The following is a 21,367-nucleotide window of genomic DNA, read 5'->3' on the forward strand; positions in this document are numbered from 1 at the left end:
GTAGACACGACATGGCAATTGCCACGTGTATCGACGATTGCTGTCAATATACATGGTAGTTGCCATTTGTCACCTAGTCCGTGATGAGCTTTCGTTCCACTAGCCATGTGGCCCATATGAAACCCTCCTTAGAAGAAACACCCAAGTGCAACCCGAGGGCATGATATGTGCCAACATGTCATCACAATCGACAAAGTGGCATGGCCTAACTGCCATGTGTGCTTGATGGCACCCATCCATACATGTGGTCGGTGTCGTGTACTGATGATACACGCCCATACACTAAGGCACTCTCCAATTGACATTACTCTTTATGATTGATTATCCTTTGGAGACTAGCAACCTTAAGAGTTTAGGTTTACCAATCTAGAAGCACATATCTCTCTCTACACAGTGGTCAAGCGAGCCTTGGAGAAGGGAATCTTAGGGGCATGAACGGATATGGAAAGTGTAGGCCAATTGGCATTAGAAACTATCTCCTGCCCAAGGCAACCCATTAGAAACACAACCCTATCTCCTGCCCAAGGCAACCCAAGCAAACAATAGCTTAACTCATGGAGCAATAGCAATGGTTGGCTTCATCTACTCCAATTAGGTTAAAGGGGCCAATAAGGGAACAGGTCCCTGTGGAGGGACACCTCTACCCCTATTCCTAAGTAAACCAACGGACCAATTGCAGAACATCAGAGGTCGAGTGGTGGGTTGGGTAGCTTAGTCGAGATGGAATTCTGGCCGTTTGATCTCGTGTTCGAGCCTTGCTGGTCAGACGTTCTTTCATTATAGTCCCCGCCTTCTATTGTGCCCTTGCTTTGGTTACACACAGAAAATCTGATGTCATCGTCCATCGCCTGTGTGCCATTGTTCGCACCATACTTTTTGCTGCTTGTAGCTGTGGTGACGAGCTCTCGATTGCGCCCCTTCACGCATGAAATAATGGAGTAGATGTGTAGCAATTGGTTGCTCACTTTAACTGTTCCGCTATTGGGGGTTTTACTCTAGGTGATCGATGACATGTTTTCATACTCAAAATACCCACTTTCTCGGTAGTGAGTCAACTGCTACCAGTGAGTAGAGGCATTTTACAATTGATCCTGATTCCTGGGCCGTCGGCACCATCTGCTAAGGGTATCTGGGCCGTATCTCGCAGCTGCACGTTCGAAACCGGTCTTAACAGTGAGAGCGACTAATGCGAAAGTCTAGAGGCTACGCTTCTAGACCTCTAGGTAGCTCCCGCGTCAGAAGAGAGAATGCCGAAGCAGCCAAACTCCTTTTAACCCGATACCCTTTGTGGCCGCTTTCTCTCACAGACTACAGTCACCTCCTCTCTCTCTCTCTCTTTCTCTGCTTCTCTCCACTGCTTTTGGCTTCACCTCCCTTTTCCTGCCACATCCTCTCTGAAATAATTGAAACATAATCTGTTTAATTTTGTAAAGTCTGGCTATCCACCCGTTGCGTAACGCGTTCCCTGATTCGCACAACACACACACACACACACACACACGCGCGCGCGCGCGCGCACACACACATTTCCCATATTTGGGTCGTCTGTTTAGTATCGCAGGACGACCTTTCTTCCCTGTCAAGATTGCTGTTGAATTAGATTTAGTCTCGTCTTTACTTCCGGCATTGTTTGATTGGGTGAAATTTCCTGCGGCTGTTTACAGGATCTTTTCTGCTGCCCATCCGTGAGCTAAATCACACGTTTTGGTACCTACTTCAGGTTCAAACGCATGTAAGTATCAATGCCTGTGCTTCTTTGCTGGTTATTCAACAGGGATTAGATAGTGTGGCATCTCCATTGCGCTACAGTGGCTAAACCCCTGATATGCCTTCATACCACATCGTTAATGTTGTGATACACTCTGCCATACAGGGCAAAGTGGTTCAGCATATATTTGGCAGATTGGGTGTCGCCTTGCGATCAAATTGGATTGTGTGGCAGAGTCTGTTTATGCTTCAGCCATCTTGACAGCCTAATGTCGTGCAATACACGTGAGAGATGATAAGGAAAGGCTACATTCTCACCAGTACTACCGGCTTTTGCTGACAAGAGGTCAATTTCCACACTAATCAAATCTCCAACATGGAGGTTTGGATCCTTTTGGCAGCTGCTGGATCAGGGTACCTCGCAAGAAGATGGCAAAATGCACAAAAACCTAAAGGGTCATCAGCAGATGAAGCTGAAGATGATGGTGGTGCAGGACCATCACCAAACTTGCCCTCAAGCAGAGGCCATTATCGCCGTTTCTCCTCCTCAGGAAAACGTCAAGTTGGCAAATCAATTTGTGGTAAGGGGAGTCCTTACTGGGTTCGGCCTAAGAGCACTGGCAACCTTATGGAGAACCGTGCCGGGAACAAAGTTATGGGAGGGGAAGGAGACAGGACATTGAGTAGGGAAGGTCATACTTGCAATGATGCAAATGGATGTGAAATCTGCTCAGATTCTGGGGATGTCAACCATTCGCACGATGGATCAGGCGTGCAACTGGATGACAACGAGCTTGAGACAACTCCCCAAGATGAAAGTCCCAGGGATAGTCTCTATCGTAAACGATTAAGTATAAGCGCTGCAAGCAGTTTACAGAGTGATGGATACGGGCTCGAAAGGGACACAATGGAAAAGGATGGGAAGGGACAACCTTCAGAGGATTTTTCCCATCAAATCTTGTTAAGGTCAACTTCTGGAAAACGGGCAAATGACAGTCTTGATGGGAAAACCCGAAGAGGTGGACAGTCGCATCAAGATGGATGTGCAGGAAAGCGTATGAAAGATGCCTTAGACAGCTCAAGCACAGCAAACCAAAGTGAGGGTTGTGTGTTTGGATCTTGGATGCCAGGCTTTTGGGATGTTTCGGAAGGTGTTTTTGTTCTGGATACAGAGAGTCTCCTTGTTCAGCAAGGTGAAAGAAGTAGGGGAAGTAGCTCAAGAAAAAGCAGGACTCCGAACAAGTATGGTAGAAGTAAAGGATTCAGGAAGAGAAGTCTTGCAGGAGGACAGAAGCCAATGTCATCGCTAGAAAGCTGTCTTTCAGCACAGCTAGATGAAGATTACATTAGGAGGCATATTTCAAGTACAAGACACATTGATGATGAAGTCCTTAGAGATTCTGTTAAAAGATCATCTAGATATTCAGCTTCTTTTGCAAGTGAAGGTAAGGCTGGTCTCTCAAAGACAGAATTTGCCATTGGATTGCCTTCTTTATCAAGGATGCATAGCTCTAAAAGGTATCCTAGCAAATCAATGACACCTAGAATCTCTTTTGATGGTAAAGCAACAACTGAAGAGCTATTCAACCCTTTCGCTTGTCGGAGGTACGAGAGTGCAAGTGGTGCGAAATGGGAGAGTAAGAAAGGTATGGTGAGGTTGAGATGTTTTCTTATTGTTGTCTTGTGTGTGTGTGCCATGTGTCTAACAACATGTGGTTTGTGTAGTGAGCCTCTTAGCAGGTAATTAGTATTACTGAGGCTTTTGATCGGTGAAAGCTAAAAGTACAGGTTGGCATAGAGTAGTTTACTTTTGTGGTTTGGGATGGAAGTCTGGATCAGGATGTAGGCAGTGCTCTGTTGCTCAGGTTTCCACAACTTTTGATCTTAAATGAGGTGGTTGAAGGACTTTATGATCGTATTTTATGGCTTCATGGATGCTCCCTGCCTATATGTTGTCTGAACAGACCATTAAAGAAAAGATTTGGCAAAATAAACGATTATTGCTGTGCAAAAGAACATAGAGAAATGAGGCATGGTAAGCCTTGGCTGGTGATAGTCGTGGGTAGTTTAGCCATGGAGGTGCTTTTGGCTCAATAAGAGACCAACCCTTGACTCTATGCTATGGGCATTGTGTAGTATCTTTCTTTATCTCTACAATGGCGTTGATATATAGTATCAAATACCTTGGGTGCTGTGATAGCCACATTCTTCTCCATGCCATGTGTGTCTGTTGCATCTTGTACCTGTTCTTTCAGTAGTCTCTCTTTGATTCGCAGCAGCTCATGGCTTAGACTCCTTGTGCGAGGTGATCTTTTTCTTTTCTTTCTCCACAGACGAGACCATCCATCCATCCCCCCCCCCCCCCCCCCCCCCCCCCCCCCCCCCCCTGACCGGTCCCAAAATTATGCGTCTCATGTGAAAAAGACATGGAGAAATGGGGCATCGTGAGCTTGTTAGAGTTTATTATCTCTTGTATTCCCCCATAGCCTCCCTCTTGTATCTCCGAGGAGCTATGTGGGAGTGAAGTCTGTTTGTTGGCTTTGCCCATGCCTGGTGTGTCTCATGTAAGTTAGTTCAGCCATGTTTGGAGCGTGCCTGATCGCTGGCATTGCTACTGATATTTTTGTTCTGTTTGTCATTTATGACCTGTTGTGGGTTATTGCTAGAGTTGATAGTAGGGCAACTGTGTGGGGCACATATATACATGTGCATCCTTTGCCCTTTTTAGGCTTTTATTGACACGATTGGGGGTGTTTTGTTGGCAGCGAGCTAGTGTTTCTTAAATTCTTCCTCTAACCCCTCTCTTCTCCCTGCACACCCTACTCCCTGGACCCTATCGCCTAGCTCTAGCAGCCCATTATCGATGGCCCGTGTTTTAGATGGATGTTAAGTCGGCCTTCCTCAATGGTAGCTTTGCGGAGGTGTATGTGGAGCAACCTCAAGGATTCACAGTTCTAGGATCGAGTGACAAAAGTTGACAGGGTGTGGAAGGCTCTCCATGGCTTGAAACAAGCTCCTTGAGGCTTTGAGCGTAGTACCAGAAGATGGATTCTTTCTTACTAAGACGTTCCTTACATTGTTCTTCTGCAAACCTAGATTTATATCTTTATAGAGAGGGAGGACTGGTGACACTTGTTATCCTCTATATGGATGATTTTGTGATTACAAGTAGCCATGATCCACATATTTGCAGACCTTGGCAAAGGAGTTTGAGATGACTGATCTCACCTTGCTTCATGGATTTGTTGGACTAGAGATGTGGTAGACAGAGAGGGGCATCTTTCTTATTTAGCAGCGCTATGTCAAAGCGTTGCTGGGGTCATTTGGTGTGACCGAGTGGAGACTGATTTCGATGGGTCTTGTCTCTGTATGACCCCTTAATTATAGTTTATGGTACGAATTATCAAAATTTGGTTCATTCTCTCATTTGGTTGTTGAACACCGGTTTTGAAATCAGTTTCTCAATTCATTTATGCAAAGGCCCCCAGGTCACATATGGAGCAGCCTCTTTGGATCTTGTGGTATTTGAAACAGTCTTAGTTGTTGGTAGCACTAGGTATATTGTTGGAGGTATCGACTTCAAGATCACTCTTTGAGGATGAAGTGATTCAGGTTGCGGTGGAGATCCGAATAGACGACGTGCGACTGCATGTTACACCTTTTCATTTGGTTTGGGAGCAATTTCATGGAGTGATCTACATTGTGGTGGCTCGAGTATCTCATTGGAATAGTTGAGCCTTTTAGGAAGTTGATTGTTTTATGGCTATGCTTTGCTGCATTTGAGGTCCTTTTCCGGCAGTACGAGCCATGTATGCACCGTCCTGATAGGCTAGCATGAGGTAGGGCTAGCATGAGGTAGGACCCTTGTTCTTAGGGTTTCTCGGGGTCAGAGTCTGCTATGTTTGCAGTTTTCCTTGTATGTGTCCAGTCGTGGATTAGATTTGGTCCTCTGGCCAATTTAGTGTCGTTTTTAGATGATGTGGCATATTGATTAGCCCCCTTGTCCCCTGGATCCCCCAAAAAAATAAAAATAAAAAAATAAAAAAAGAAATAATTTTGTTTGAGTCGTATCAACTTTATCTGTGGGTCAGGCAAATGTGGAATGTCCCTATTACATTCTAGTATTTTGCAGATTGCCAGTGTTTTGTGGACTCATTTCTCTCTCATGTTTTCTCGTGCACTCTCTCTCCCTAGCATCTCACGAGTCGACGATCTCTTTGTTTGTGTGTTTTGCAGATTTCAGCAACTCCCTTTCTCTTTTAGCGATCTCTCTTCCACTCTCTAGCCTTTGCAATTCTTCGACACAATCTGTAGATGTTGTTTGTGTTCCTCCTCTGTGTGAGAGAAGACTAGAATGTCATCAATGAAGATTCCTATGAACTAGTGACGAGGACGAAAAATTCGGTCCATCATTTGATTGAAAGTTGTTGGAGCGTTAGTAAGGCCGAAAGGGATTACTAGAAACTCGTACAATCCGAAGGTTGTTCGAAATGCAGTCTTATGTATGTCTTCAGCAATACGGATCTGATGGTAGCCGCTCTTAAGATCTATGCGACCGAAACTTTGTGCCCCTTGTAATTTATCTAAGATATTATCTATTCTTGATCGTAATCGGAAATCGGAAATCTATTCTTGATCGTAATCAGAAATCTAGGAATCAGAAATCTATTCTTGATCGTAATCTTGTTTTGTAAGGTGCAGCAGAATGAATGTTTGAACTTTGCTCAAGATGAGTGCTCCGAACTGTGCTCAAGGGTTCCTTTTACTTACGGAAGGGAGAGCCTTCCGTTCCTTTAGTGAGAGTGCAATGGACACAAACAAAGTGAATGGACACTGTGAATGAAGGTGCTGAGACTGAGAGATAGAGAAGAGAATACGACACCAGAGATGTTGTCAAACCCTCCTCCGAATGCCCCACTCTCTATGGCGAGAGCGGTCTACTTATGATTGCACATATCTCTACAATGCTTAGACTTGCCGACGATGTCGACGACGATGAGGATGACGACGAGACGGGCTGAAAACTGAAAACGCTAAGGGCTGAAATCTGCAAATCTTTATATGCTGAATTTCGACTCTATGTCAGTGATGATGTCGATGGCGACGATGCGACGACGACGTGCTGAAAACGCAGATGCTGAAATCTGCGTTTTCCGGGCTGAAACTGTAAACCTCACGGAAACTGACCGTGCGGCGAGGAACTGCTTCGGGAAGTGAACTCTGCGAGGTTTGGGACTTGTTCTGCAATGTCTCAAGGCTGAAAACTGAAAACGCTGGGGTTTCTTGATGTTCCGTCGCGGTGAATCTGCAAAATGCTGGGGTATGTGTAACCGGCCTGTTCAATCCAAAAAGGGCGGTAGACTTTACTTTAAACCTTGATTTAGCTTTCACCCATTATTAGTCGTCTATTTTACCTGTACTTTCAAGACACAACAAAGGGGAGAGGGATACAGGCTGCTAGATTGCACCTGTATGAGTAGACAGACACCAGATTGGCCCCTAACTTAGGCGCCCCTTTCGGTATTTCTTTATTGTTCAAAAGAGGGAATAAACGCTGTGGTTCCCTACAAGCTGCCCTGCACAAACTCGGCTGAATTTCCACTGTTCCAGCCCGATTTCGGCAGCATAACTGTACTAGAACCCTTCACGGTCAGTATTCCCACGCATTGACCGACTTTCCCGACGCATACGGGCACTTTGCAAAACCTGGCGAGAATCTGCAGCACGCTGAATTCTCTGTTTTCAGCCCTGGAAATGCGCCAGATCGCCTGTACAGCGGTCCCCTTGCGTCCCCGAACCTCCTGGGGGTATTAGGGTCCGTTTAGGGCCAAAACCCTAAACCTGCAAAAATACACAGCAGGCTGTAATTCGCTGTTTCGGGCTCCGTTTCGCGTGCCGGTCGCATCCGTAGCAAGTCCTCGTGCTCCTGCACCTGTAGGGCTACTTGCCCTTTGAATCGGACGAGATTTCTGGCGTGAAACCTCTCCGAATTCACCTGTACTTGCGGGGGGATTAGCCGCTAGCTAATCCAGTACCTGTGCAAGAGGCTCTTGCCTCGGCAATCGCGCATGAACCCACACAACTGTACATTGGTCAAATGAAGAGCCCACTTGAGGGGCATAACATACTGCCAAAGGGGAGAGAGAGGGCAGTGCGTAGCGTGCAGGGCATCACTCCTGGCACCGCACTGTGCATAAGAGGGAAAGCAAGCACTCCATAGCTCTTAACCTGTGACAAAAATCTGAAAATGAGGCTCTCCCCTCTTCAAATTCAGCGCCACTTCTTGTTGCATAAGGCAAGTGCACCAGAATGTGCCACTTGGCACATTTACAAGCATTTTCCCGTTTCGGGGTTGCCGCCTAAAAATATCCCAACCGGTTGCCCAGTTGACTTCACGGCAGAGTAAGAAAATGTTCCCTTTGTCATTCCGGAGGTAATGACGCCAACACATTTTCAGGTCCCAAAATAGCAGTTCCCTAAATTTTAGGAGATGATGCCATTGCATCTTTCTAGGTCATCCGACCCTCTTTGTACACTGCGGCGACATCCAAAACTGAAATGTAGCCTCTGTAGCAAAGGATTCCACTTTGGCTAGTCAATGACCCCACTTGGCTAACCATAGTCCTTGTCCAACCTTAGTGCTCTCTTGCCCTCAGGCCTGGACTCCCTCTGGACAGTTCCACACTAGCTATGCAATGCAGGGCAGTTAGATTTCCCGAGGGGTGTTTCCAAATAGTGAAAGTAAATAGATAATAAGAAAGAAATCAACAAAAAGGATAGATAGTAGTCACACGCTGGTGACATACCCCCCTCTTGAAATCTCAAACGTCCTCGTTTGCATCTATGTCGTACAAGCTCCTAGTCAACATTGATGTATTCAACACCTGTCAACACATGTACGACACATACATGCTCATTGTCAACCCTGCTGTATTCAACACCTTGTTGACTCATGTATTGCCTGCGTGTGAACCCTGTCCCAATGACATAGTGGTAGCTTCGCACTCTGCCATTGCTTTGAGTCACTAACTTTCCAATGACAAAATGGTAGCTGCACATTTTGCCACTGTCTTATAGTACACGTTGGATCCCGTAACACTTTCGAGCATACCCAAACCGACAGTTTAAGAATGCAGTTACACATGTACTCTTCAATAGAAGCAATCACTGTATCCTTGACAAACTGACAAGAAATACTCACTTCTATAGCACTAACCAAACTTTTGGACATTCCATAAGAGCAATTGCCAAACTGACAATCTGTACAGCTCTAACATTCATGTAACAGGTATCTGATTTGAGCTCACTTTAAATACCATGTACATCATTTGTTTCAGAAGCCATTGTCACACTGACAATCCATGTAGCTTTGAAACTCAAGGGGTCAAGGTAGGTTGCAAATCGAAGGCTTCCAGGTAAAGTGATAACATAGTTGGTGACTCTGCAAGTTCACCTTCTTCCATCCACTTAGCATCCATTGGTGGATAGTTTCTGAACTTTACCAAGTAACGCCTAGCAACCTTGCCTTTCACTTTCCTTTCTTTGTGTGCCAAAATCTGTTCAGGGACCAAGATCTCGTCAAGTTCCTCGACTTCCGGCTGATCTTCAGCTGGCATATCTTCTGGCACATCACCCACATAGGGTCTGAGAAGACTCACATGAAACGCATTGTGAATCTTCCAACTGTCAGGCAATTTCAGCCTATATGCAACATCACTGATTATGTCGCATACTTGAAAAGGCCCATAGTAACGCATGCTGAGCTTTGGAAACAGTCTTTCCTTGCCCTTCATCTTCTTTAACCTTGCCTTTTCAAAGCGTAAAAGCACCCAATCACCAAGTGAATATACCACTTCACGACGGTGACGATCAGCTGCTTTCTTTTGCTTTGCCTGAGTCCTTTCTAAGGCCACTTTGACCTTCTTGTACATTTCATCCATGTCTTGAACATACTTATCTGCTTCAAATATCTTGTCCTTTGTATGCAGTATGGGAGGAACTTTCTTGCCACCTTCAACTATCATGCAAACCATGATGTACTCTTCAAAATGACTAATGCAGAGACATTTTGTGGGGGTCAAACAATGTTTCAAAAATGTACATTTTCATTGTTTCAAAACTTTACATATTTTGTTGTTTCTGTCAAGATTTATACAAGTAAATTTCTCCCTTTCCCTGCTATTATCCTCTCCCCCGGTTTGTGCCACTCGTCTCTTGCCCTATGCTCCGGTTGCTTCTACTTCTACCTCTGGGGATGCTAGTCTCGGGCATCCTTTCGCGTCGCTCGAAATCATGGGCCTCTTCCATGGCTTCCCATGCTTCTTGCACGTGTGAAGCTTCCCTCTGTTCTTGCTCTTGCCGTCCACGTATAGCACTTCAGCAGATCTAGGACAGTAGAATTTGCCTCTTCTGACTGCCCATCTGTTTGAGGATGAAATGACGAAGAGAATTTGAGCGTGGTACCCATATTCTCAAACAAGCCTCTCCAGAACAAACTTGTCATGCGTGGATCACGGTCGCTAATAATCGACTGTGGCATGCCATGATACTTGAAAATATTGCTCATAAACAAGCGTGCCATCTGATCTGGCTTTATCTTCTTCCTGACAGGAATAAAATGAGCCTGTTTGCTGAATCTGCAAATAATGGTCCAAATACCATCATTTCCTGTCTGCGTTCTCGGAAGATCAAAGATAAAATCCATAGCAATACTTTCCCATGGTTTATCTGGAATAGGTAGTGGTTGCAATAACCCTGGTGCCTTTTGCCTGTCAAACTTGACCTTTTGGCATATTAGGCATTCTCGCACAAAGGCATCCACATCCCTTCTCAATGTAGGCCAATAGAAGAATGTCTCTACCGCTTTAACTGTAGCATCGATACCACGATGCCCTGCATACGGTGGGACATGACTCTCTTCCATAACTTTGCGTCGCAATGGCTTTGTGACACACAATCTGCCATGTATCATCATGAACCCGTCTTTAAGAAGATAGTGTTCATGACGTTGTCCATCCATTAGTTGCTCGAAGACCCTTGCAAAATCTTCATCATTTGCATACTGTTCTCTCATATCATCAAGTTCATGATGATAAGGAATCGACACAGCTGAAATTTGTGGCTTCCTTGACAAGGCATCAGCCACAACGTTCTTCTTGCCTTCCACATGCACAATCTGAAAATGGAACATGGACAAAATATTTGCCCATCGCATATGCTTTTCAGATAACTTTGTTTGTGTCAAGAAGTATCGCAAGGTCTGATGATCCGTCTGGACAACGAAATCTGCACCTAGCAGGTAGTGTTTCCAACTTAAGAGCGCATGAATCACAGCCAGTAACTCTTTCTCATAGACCATGCAGGTCATCTCTGACCTGCATGGTCATCTCTGGCCCTTGCAAAATTCTGCTCTCATAGGCTACTACCCTGCCATCTTGCATTAGCACAGCACCAATGCTACTACCGCAGGCGTCGCACTGGACCACAAATGACTTCCTAAGATCTGGCAACACAATGACTGGATCTGAAGTCATCTTTTCCTTTAAGAGATTAAAAGCTGAAATCTCTTTCTGTGTCCATCTGAAGGTGACTGCCTTCTTTTGAAGAGCATGTAAAGGTGAAGCAATCTCAGCGAAATTTCGGATAAACCTTCTGTAATAGGAGCATAGTCCCAAAAAGCTTCGGACATCATGCACCATCTTCAAATTTGGCCATGACTTGATCGCTTCAACTTTTGCAGGATCCATTCTGACACCATCCCTTGAGACAATGTGTCCCAGAAAGTGAATCTCTTCCAGAAAAAACTCACTTTTCTTTGCATTGATGAGCAACCTATGACTGCGTAGCTCTTTGAACACAATGGCCAAGTGATGCCTATGCTCCTCTTCATTCTTTGAATAGACTATCATGTCATCAAAGAACGTACCAACAAACTGCTGGTGTGGACGGAAAATTCTGTCCATCATTCTATTGAACGTAGCAGGAGCATTTGTGAGACCAAAGGGCATCACTAAAAATTCGTAAAGACCAAACGTTGTTCTAAAAGCAGTCTTGTGCACATCCTCTGATCTAATGCGGATCTGATGGTACCCACTCTTTAGATCTATCCTGCTAAACATAGCTGCTCCTTCTAATTTGTCCATAATATCATCAATTCTAGGTATAGGGAACCTATTCTTGATGATATTCTTGTTCAGTGCACGGTAGTCGATGCACATACGCCATGAGCCATCCTTTTTCTGCACCAACAACACTGGAGAACAGAATGGAGATGAACTGGGCTGAATCAGCCCCTTTTCTAACAACTCCTGTACTTGGCCCATTATCTCTTTCTGTTGAGCCGCACTAACTCTGTACGGAGGCTTATTTGGTGGGCTACAGCCTGGCACCAAATCTATCGCATGGTCCTCGGGTCTCTCTGGCGGTAATTGAGACGGTAATGAATCGGAAAAACAGTCACTATACTGTTGTAAAAACATTGACCTTTCTTTATCTAGCACAGATAAATTTGATTCATCACAATCTGACACTTCACGTGCAAAAACCAAGTACGCAGAAAGATGCTTTTTCATTACAGAAGTAATAGCAGAAGCTGATACAGTAGAAATAGACTCCCCTTTAAGCTTTACATCCAGAATATGAGTCTTTCCCCTGCTCTGTACAGTGATCTTTTTGTTGTAGGCATCCATGATTCCCTGTACACGAAACAACTAAGGAATACCTAACAACACATCACATCCGTCCAGTGGCATGATGTAAAATTCTTCAGCATCTACATAGGACTGGATATGTAGACGCAACTTTCCAATGATGGGTGTCACAGCCTCTGTATGGCCAGGACATGCCAAACCTGCCTCTGCTGTATACCCCATCTCTTCAGGTCTGATTCCCAACTTTGAAGCCAATTCTGGGGAAATGAAGTTGGCTTTGGCACCTGGATCAAAGAAGATAAGCACTGTTTGATCCCTAACCTTTCCCCATGCTCTGCAAAGCTCACTTGCATCTGAATTTGGCTTGTCGCCCACCATATCTGGCACTAGACCAGCCATGGGCTTCTTTCCTTTCCTGTCCTCCTTGTCTTCAGAATCAGCTGGCCTTTTCTTTGTAGGACAGTTGTAAGCAATGTGGCCAGGCTGCTCACATATAAAGCATTTGTTCTCTGTCCTCAGGACCTTCTTTTGCTCTTCTGACTTGCGAGGAAAACGTCTTTTCCATTTCTTTGCTGGTCCTTTTTCTGATTCAGCCGTAGCTTTGTCTTTCCCTGCATTGGCTGACTCCTGAGTCCCTTTAGGAGCCTCATTGGGAACGTGCTTCTTGGCTGAATTTTTCTTGCCTGATCCTGCCTTGACGCCAGTGTTAAATTCACAATCTTCTCCCTTGAGCAAACCATTGCTAGTGTTTGCTACCTCGATGAGCTGCGTCAAAGTAGTGACTTTTGTCTTCGTGCAGTATTTTCTCAATCCTTTGGGTAGGCCACAACAGTATTTTTCAATCTGTTCTGTCAATGGCACAAACCTATAGGAAGTTACTGGAAGTAGAGCTTTCCAAAACTTCCGATTGTAATCATCCAGATTTCTGCAAGTGGCAGCATTAAGCTGGTGCCATTCTGTCATGACATCTGCTTCGAAATCATCAGATAACCATGCTGCTGCAAAAATCTGCTTGAAGTAAATCCATGTGGACGGAGCTTGCCCTTGAAGCAATAAAGTTGTCCACCATTGTCCCGCATTCCCTGTCAAGAAAGTGGCTGCCTTGCGGACCTTTGAAGCCTCTGTAAAGTTTCCCCCTGCATAGGCCTTGTCAAACTGCTGGAGGAATGAAAGAGCCTTCTTCCTGTCATCAAACCCTGTAAAGGTCGTGAATGACACTCCTTTGCCACCTTCTTTGTACGGAGTTGGCCTCTCCAGCGGCGTTAAATTGTCATATGGAAGTGACTGAAACATGGGAACACTATTAGGGTTCATCTGTGTTCCTTGGCCGCTATTAACTTGACCTGGAAATGCCATATTTGGCTGCTGATTTGTAATTCCAGCCATACCAAAATTTGCTTGTGGCATCCCAAATTGTCCCTGAGTGCTTTGAAACCCTGGTTGCATACCCATGACACTGTACATGGGGTTAGGCATCATCGTTTGAGCACCCCCAAACACTGTTCCTGGCGTATAAAACTGATTTCCAGGTGCATGACCAGCCATGCTCTGGAATACCGATCCACCTCCAAAATAGCCAGGGTGTACTGAAGGTGGTGGGAAGACCTGTTGCATAGCCTGTAAGTTGCTTCCCTGCCCATTAGAACCATCTATAGGCTGCTGAAAGGTGGCAGGCTGAACTGGTACAGCCTGAAAGACTGGCATCTCAGCCACCTGTTCTTGCACCTTAGGCATACGTTGTGGAGACTGCATGTTCTCCGTCAAGTGTACAGGTGTTTCCATTGACTGTGCGGTATGAATCACCTGTGCTCGAGCCTTAACAGGCTTTTGAATATGATCCAATGACCCAACTTGCTGAGACGGAACAGGAGGTTGCAGAAAGGCTAAAAACCTTGGGTTCTGCATTACTTGTGTGAACATAGCCATAGCAGTAGCCAACTGGGTCCTGAATATATCATCATCAGTCTGTGGTGGTCTTGAGGACTCACCCACTTCATGTGTCTGTTGACCCTGTGAAGAGGAAACCTCTTCAGTCACATCATCTGGTCTGTCAGCCATAATTGCAATTCCCTATGTCTGGTCTATGATCCCCTGTGTCTTCAAGTCCAAAACTGACCAAGGCTCACTTCTATGGGAAAAAGTGATTTAATCCCGTCGATGGAACCATGTAACCGGCCTGTTCAATCCAAAAAGGGCGGTAGACTTTACTTTAAACCTTGATTTAGCTTTCACCCATTATTAGTCGTCTATTTTACCTGTACTTTCAAGACACAACAAAGGGGAGAGGGATACAGGCTGCTAGATTGCACCTGTATGAGTAGACAGACACCAGATTGGCCCCTAACTTAGGCGCCCCTTTCGGTATTTCTTTATTGTTCAAAAGAGGGAATAAACGCTGTGGTTCCCTACAAGCTGCCCTGCACAAACTCGGCTGAATTTCCACTGTTCCAGCCCGATTTCGGCAGCATAACTGTACTAGAGAACCCTTCACGGTCAGTATTCCCACGCATTGACCGACTTTCCCGACGCATACGGGCACTTTGCAAAACCTGGCGAGAATCTGCAGCACGCTGAATTCTCTGTTTTCAGCCCTGAAAATGCGCCAGATCGCCTGTACAGCGGTCCCCTTGCGTCCCCGAACCTCCTGGGGGTATTAGGGTCCGTTTAGGGCCAAAACCCTAAACCTGCAAAAATACACAGCAGGCTGTAATTCGCTGTTTCGGGCTCCGTTTCGCGTGCCGGTCGCATCCGTAGCAAGTCCTCGAGCTCCTGCACCTGTAGGGCTACTTGCCCTTTGAATCGGACGAGATTTCTGGCGTGAAACCTCTCCGAATTCACCTGTACCTGCGGGGGGATTAGCCGCTAGCTAATCCAGTACCTGTGCAAGAGGCTCTTGCCTTGGCAATCGCGCATGAAACCACACAACTGTACATTGGTCAAATGAAGAGCCCACTTGAGGGGCATAACATACTGCCAAAGGGGAGAGAGAGGGCAGTGCGTAGCGTGCAGGGCATCACTCCTGGCACCGCACTGTGCATAAGAGGGAAAGCAAGCACTCCATAGCTCTTAACCTGTGACAAAAATCTGAAAATGAGGCTCTCCCCTCTTCAAATTCAGCGCCACTTCTTGTTGCATAAGGCAAGTGCACCAGAATGTGCCACTTGGCACATTTACAAGCATTTTCCCGTTTCGGGGTTGCCGCCTAAAAATATCCCAACCGGTTGCCCAGTTGACTTCACGGCAGAGTAAGAAAATGTTCCCTTTGTCATTCCGGAGGTAATGACGCCAACACATTTTCAGGTCCCAAAATAGCAGTTCCCTAAATTTTAGGAGATGATGCCATTGCATCTTTCTAGGTCATCCGACCCTCTTTGTACACTGCGGCGACATCCAAAACTGAAATGTAGCCTCTGTAGCAAAGGATTCCACTTTGGCTAGTCAATGACCCCACTTGGCTAACCATAGTCCTTGTCCAACCTTAGTGCTCTCTTGCCCTCAGGCCTGGACTCCCTCTGGACAGTTCCACACTAGCTATGCAATGCAGGGCAGTTAGATTTCCCGAGGGGTGTTTCCAAAAAGTGAAAGTAAATAGATAATAAGAAAGAAATCAACAAAAAGGATAGATAGTAGTCACACGCTGGTGACAGTATGATGCAGATTCAAAAACGCTAGGGCTGAAATGGTCTTCTGCTGCTGTCGCCGGTTGTTTTGCAAATGCAAAACGCTAGGCTGATTTGCTGTGTTGTGATGACGCCGGGGCTGATCTGCTGTGCACAAAACGCCAAGGCTGATCTGATGCGAAAACGCTAGGTCCTCAGATGGCTGAAAACGCTAGGGCTACTGTTGGTGTTGGTCTTGCTGAGAAGTTGCCTGTTGAGCAAGGCGCTCCTGCTGCCTCTTCTGCCAGAAAGTGCTAGCGCTAGGTTTTTATTTATACAAACTAAGCAAAATTGCCCTACCTACTTTCCAACAAAAGTGACTTAAAAATAATAAGTGAAAAATGTCAAAAATAGGGGAAATAGGCTATGCACTATAAAAATGCTACTGATGGGTTCTGACTGAAATCTGATGGTCATGCTATGTGCAACCAGAGGATATGCATCTAATCTAAGTGTCTGGACATGCACGGTCTGCGAACAGACTCACAAAAGTGCCAGATCACTTCCTATTTTAGACCGACTTGACTGAACTGAACCCTGATCCTGCTGTAGCTTGTCCACGGACACAAAGGGTTGGATGTGTCACGTGACATGTTTAGAGAACAATAGTCGATGCACATTCGGAAAGTGCAGTCTTTCTTTTGAACAAGCAAGACTGGTGAACAGTAAGGAGAAGTGCTAGGTCGAACATGACCCTTCTCAAAAAGTTCATTTACTTCTTGAGAATTTCTTGTTGTAAGAGACTAACTCGGTAAGGTGACTGATTTGGGGGTGAACTGCCTGGAATTAAATCAATACGATGATCTTTCGGTCTTCTAGGAGGTAATTCACCTTGAAGAGTTTCACTACAACAATCCTTATATTGATTAAGAAAAGTTAGCCGATCATTATCTAAGTTAGACAAGACATTTTCAGCACTCATCTCTCAATTTTTGACAAAAATCAAGTAAGCAGAAAGACACTTATTTATTTCTCTATTAACAGTGATGTGATTGACCATAGGAACATGCCAATCACTAGCACTTGCATCTACATCATATTGCTGTCCTTTGAGAGTAAAGGAAGGAATGCCGAAACCACGGAAACCACATCCATCTGAAAAACCGGCCACCCGTTAAGGGTAGCAAGGGCAAAAACAATCCGAATAGTCGCCATACGTGCTGTCGATGTGAAGGTCTCCTCGTAGTCTACATCGGGTTTCTGGGAAAAGCCTTTGGTAACAAGTCTCGCCTTGTGCTTGTCTAGATGTCACGTGACACATCCCAACCCTATGTGTCCGTGGACAAGCTATACCACAGCAGGGTTCAGTCAGTGCAGTCAGTTTAGATTAGCAGTGATCTGGCACTTTTGTGAGTCTATTCATAGACCGTGCATGCCCAGTCACTTAGCATAGATGCATATCCTCCGGTTGCACACAACATGATCATGAGTATTCCCTTCACAATCCATCAGATTCAGTCAGGGGACTTTTCCAGTGCATTTAGCCTATTTTCACTTATTATTTTTAAGTGACTTTCCAACAAAAGTAGGTAGGGCAATTTTGCTAAGTTAATATATAAGCAAACCCAAGTTAGCACTCTCTGGCAGAAGAGGCAGCAGGAGCTTCCCGCTCAACATGCAACTTCTCAGCAGTACCCCCCAGCACCCCCAGCGTTTGGATCCCCATCCTCGCCGGGCAAGCCCCCATCTCTGGCGTTTTCCCTCTTTGCAGTCATCGCCCACAACCTCCACTTCCCGGCATTTGTGTCCCTTACAGATCAGCCCCATCCTTGGTGTTTTCCCGCGACCCACAGGCCTCAGCCCTTAGCGTTTTTGACCTGCAGCAGCAGCCCCAAAGGACCAGCGTTTTTGGGATTGCAGACCAGCAGCATAACCCAGCGATTTCAGCCATGGTAGCGTTTTTGGCAGCAGATGTTCAGCCCATTAAAAACGCAGCTTGACAGATACGGAACCTCAGCGTTTTTACCCTCAGCATGACCCCCGAACAAAACAGTCATTTTCAGCCATGAAAACAGCAAGAAACAGTCATTTTCAGCCACCAAGACAACCCTGAATTCAGTCATAGAAGATCACAGATTTCAGCCTAAGTCGTCGTCACAACCGTCGTCGTCATCGGCATAGTCCCATTGCATCAGTCCATTGCATTCGCATTGTACACCTTTGTGCAATCAAAGTAGACCACTCTCGCCGACGAGAGTGGGGCCTTCGGAGGAGGATTTTACAACCTCTCGGGTGTCGTATCTCTTCTCTCTCCTTCTCTCAATCTCATTCACTTGCACGCACAATATCCACTCACTTTGTTCGTGATCATAGCACTCTCCATAAGACGGAAAGCTCTCTCTTTCCCTAAGAACTAAAAGGAACCTTGAGCAATAAAGATTACTAATCTTGAGAAAATACAACATTCATTCCGTTGCACCTAACATTTGTATCAGAGCTTTGGAAGTGTTCTGCATTACTCAAGGAAAGAACCACAAGAATCACAAGAATATTTTTTGCTTGTTGCAATCGCACGAACCCAAGTTTACTTGGGCGTGGCGATTCCTAATCGTGTTTTGTTGAAGAGTGACAGAAATCCCAAGAAAGAAGGGCTTGTCCGGCCTCCCCTTGTGTCTCTTTTCACTCATTGAGAGCGGACCGTGCACTTAGCGGCCGGCCAATCGACGTGAGGTGGGAAAAAGCAACCTTGGTGTGAGCGCAAGGCCGCCAAGGGGTGGGCCCGCAGAAAGGAGTAGAACTCGGGTGAAGAGAAGATCCTTCTTCAACGCGATTTGCAAGCGAAAGAAAACCTCAAGAACCCCAAGAACCCAAGACCCTCAAGACTCAAGAACCTCAAGAACCCAAGATTCTCACGCATCAAGAACCTCAAGACCCTCAAGAACCCAAGTTCCTCGCGAGCTTAAGACCCCAAGATCATAGCGCATGGTCGTCACCCAAAGCGGAATGGATACTTCGCATACAGGTGATGAGCATGAGAGAGGCGACGAAGACTCGTCCCCACCCGGAGATGATTTCTTCAACCCTCCCCCTTCGCCATCTACGCCACCAAGTGCACCGGACCCTAAGGAGGCAATGGTCAAGCAGATGATGGCCATGATGGATAGACAGGAAGACAAGCGCCTTGCTTTAGAACGCGAGCGCCTTGCTCAGGACCGTGAGCGCGACGACAGAATTGCAAGAATGGCCGCAGACCAAGCAGCCAAGGACCGCGAGCGCGACGAAAGAAACGCAAGATTTGCCGCACAACAAGAAGAAAATCGACTTGCTCTCGAACGCGAGCTCGATGAACGAAATGAACGCAAAGCAGAAAGGGACGCCGAGCGAGAAGCTCAAAGGGAGATTCGCAATCAAGAATTTATTTCCCAATTGCTAGCCTTGAAGACCGAACCACCCAAAGATCGTGGGAGTTCGTCAAGTGGCGCAAGCCACGATGCGGATTCCAACCATCCAGTCATAGAGAAGTTGACTTTCAGTAAGTATGACGGTAAGATGGATGCTACAATTATTCATTCTTGGTTGCATCAATTTAATGCTTATTGTGCGATAACTAAGAAAACAGGCAATAGCAAAGTTTTGACGGCAGCTATGTACCTTGCCGGTGATGCCATCAATTGGTACGGCAAGAGGCACAGTTAGCCGCGCACCTAGAGGCAGCCGACGATTTCACGCCTCTCTTTTAGTTGGGCTGATTTCCAAGACAAGCTCAAGGCGCGGTTTATGCCACCTCAGTACCTTGCACGATTGAAGGACGATTGGCGAGCTCTCAAGCAAAATGGTATGCCGGTTATGTCTTTTTCTAATCGTGTTTTACAGCTAGGTACCCAACTACGCATGTTGGATGATGAACGCAAAGAGGCTTCTCTCTTTGGATTGGACGAGTATATCAAGTACGATGTCGAGGTATTCGATCCAATCGATCTCAACAAGGCGGTAGCGATTGCTCTCGCACAGGAGATGACGCACAACAAGGGAAAGCATAAGGAGAACAAGACTTCCACAAGTACCTCGCAGACTTCTCAGAACCCTCTGAACGGTAAGAACAGTAAGAATGGTAAGAATGATAACTCTTCTAACCAATCTTCCAACAGTCTCTCATCAAAGAATTCTTCCAATGAATCTAAGGGTAAGGCTAATACAACTGCTAAACCTAAGCTTACTCCATATGAAAAGGTAGCACAAGGAATTGTAGGAGGTTACATCACTTCGGAAGAACAAAGCACTTATTCTAAGGAAGGTCGTTGTTTTCATTGTCACATTAAGGGTCACATAAAAAGAACATGTCCTAAGCTTGAATCGAATAAATCTAAAGAACCCACAACACCCACTATATCTGTCAATGCAATGAATGATAACACGAGTGTGCCCCAAGTTTCTCAAGGCCCTCCCATTGATGATTCTCTCATTAAATGTTATGGTCGTACGTCGGGGCACCGTTTTGTCATATTGTTTGACCTAGTTAGTATGCATGATGTGATCAGTTACTCTCTTGTTGAGAGAGTCCGCCTCGAAGTTAGTCTGAGATCTCCTATCGAGGTCTCTGGCTTTTGTCCCGGTATAGACGCTCTCATCACGAAGGAGTACCTTGATGTGTTGTTTGTAATTCAAGAGACTGCCTTCACTAGAAGATTTGTTGTTTCTCCTCTCTCTGGATGTGATATGATTTTAGGCATGAAATGGTTTCGTGAACTGAACCCTCTCGTTGATTGGGAGGCTAACACTTTAACTCTCAATGCCAAAAGTGATTCTCCTACTGTCTTTCATGGAGAGGACATTGTTCCTTCTCCATCTCTCATTGCTAATATGCAGGACAAGATTGAAAGGATTCGGGATAGGAGATTCTCTCAATCTCTTTTCTCCACAACATGATACACAGGATTTGCAGGATAATGATTTTCATGATGATTTGGATGACAATGACAAGCATGATGATTTGCATGAAGATGATGTGATTGTTCACAAGGATGATGTGTTAGTGGATGCTTTTTTTAGCGAAGCTAACCTCGTTGTAGATTCGAGCAGTCACGAAGATCTGATCTTGGCTTTCGAGTCAAGGCCCAAAGAACCCCCACAGGACGATTCGATCATTCAGGACGAACCGATCTTCGCTCTCGAGCCTTGGTCCAAGGAACCCTCACAGGAAGTATTATGTGTTCGCATGATTGATACGCACGCATTGTTCGAGTGTTTCATTCGTGAAGGTTTCCTGTATTTTAGTTAGCATCGTTATGTGATCCCTTTTCCTAGTCATGACATATTGTATGTTGAGCATGTTTCTCTCATGGATGAACACGAATGTATGCGGATTGTGCATGAAAAGCTGAAAAATTTGTATGTCAAGAAGTCATATTCCAT

The 21,367-nt window shown here is 45.6% G+C and overlaps 1 protein-coding gene across 1 annotated transcript in view; it reads left to right on the forward strand.

The window, feature by feature from the left end:
• The first annotated feature begins 1,230 nt into the window (after positions 1-1,230).
• Positions 1,231-21,367, forward strand: part of LOC147425720 (uncharacterized) — a 28,962-nt gene continuing 8,825 nt past the window's right edge. The window contains exons 1-2 of the mRNA XM_086500729.1: positions 1,231-1,732; positions 1,874-3,353. Of these exons, the coding sequence (XP_086356855.1) occupies positions 2,084-3,353 (1,270 nt within the window). The 5' untranslated portion in view covers positions 1,231-1,732; positions 1,874-2,083. The remainder of the gene's footprint in view (positions 1,733-1,873; positions 3,354-21,367) is intronic.

Source organism: Adiantum capillus-veneris, chromosome 25 (assembly GCF_014529385.1).
Source record: "Adiantum capillus-veneris isolate H3 chromosome 25, ASM1452938v2, whole genome shotgun sequence".
Lineage (NCBI taxonomy): Eukaryota > Viridiplantae > Streptophyta > Polypodiopsida > Polypodiales > Pteridaceae > Adiantum > Adiantum capillus-veneris.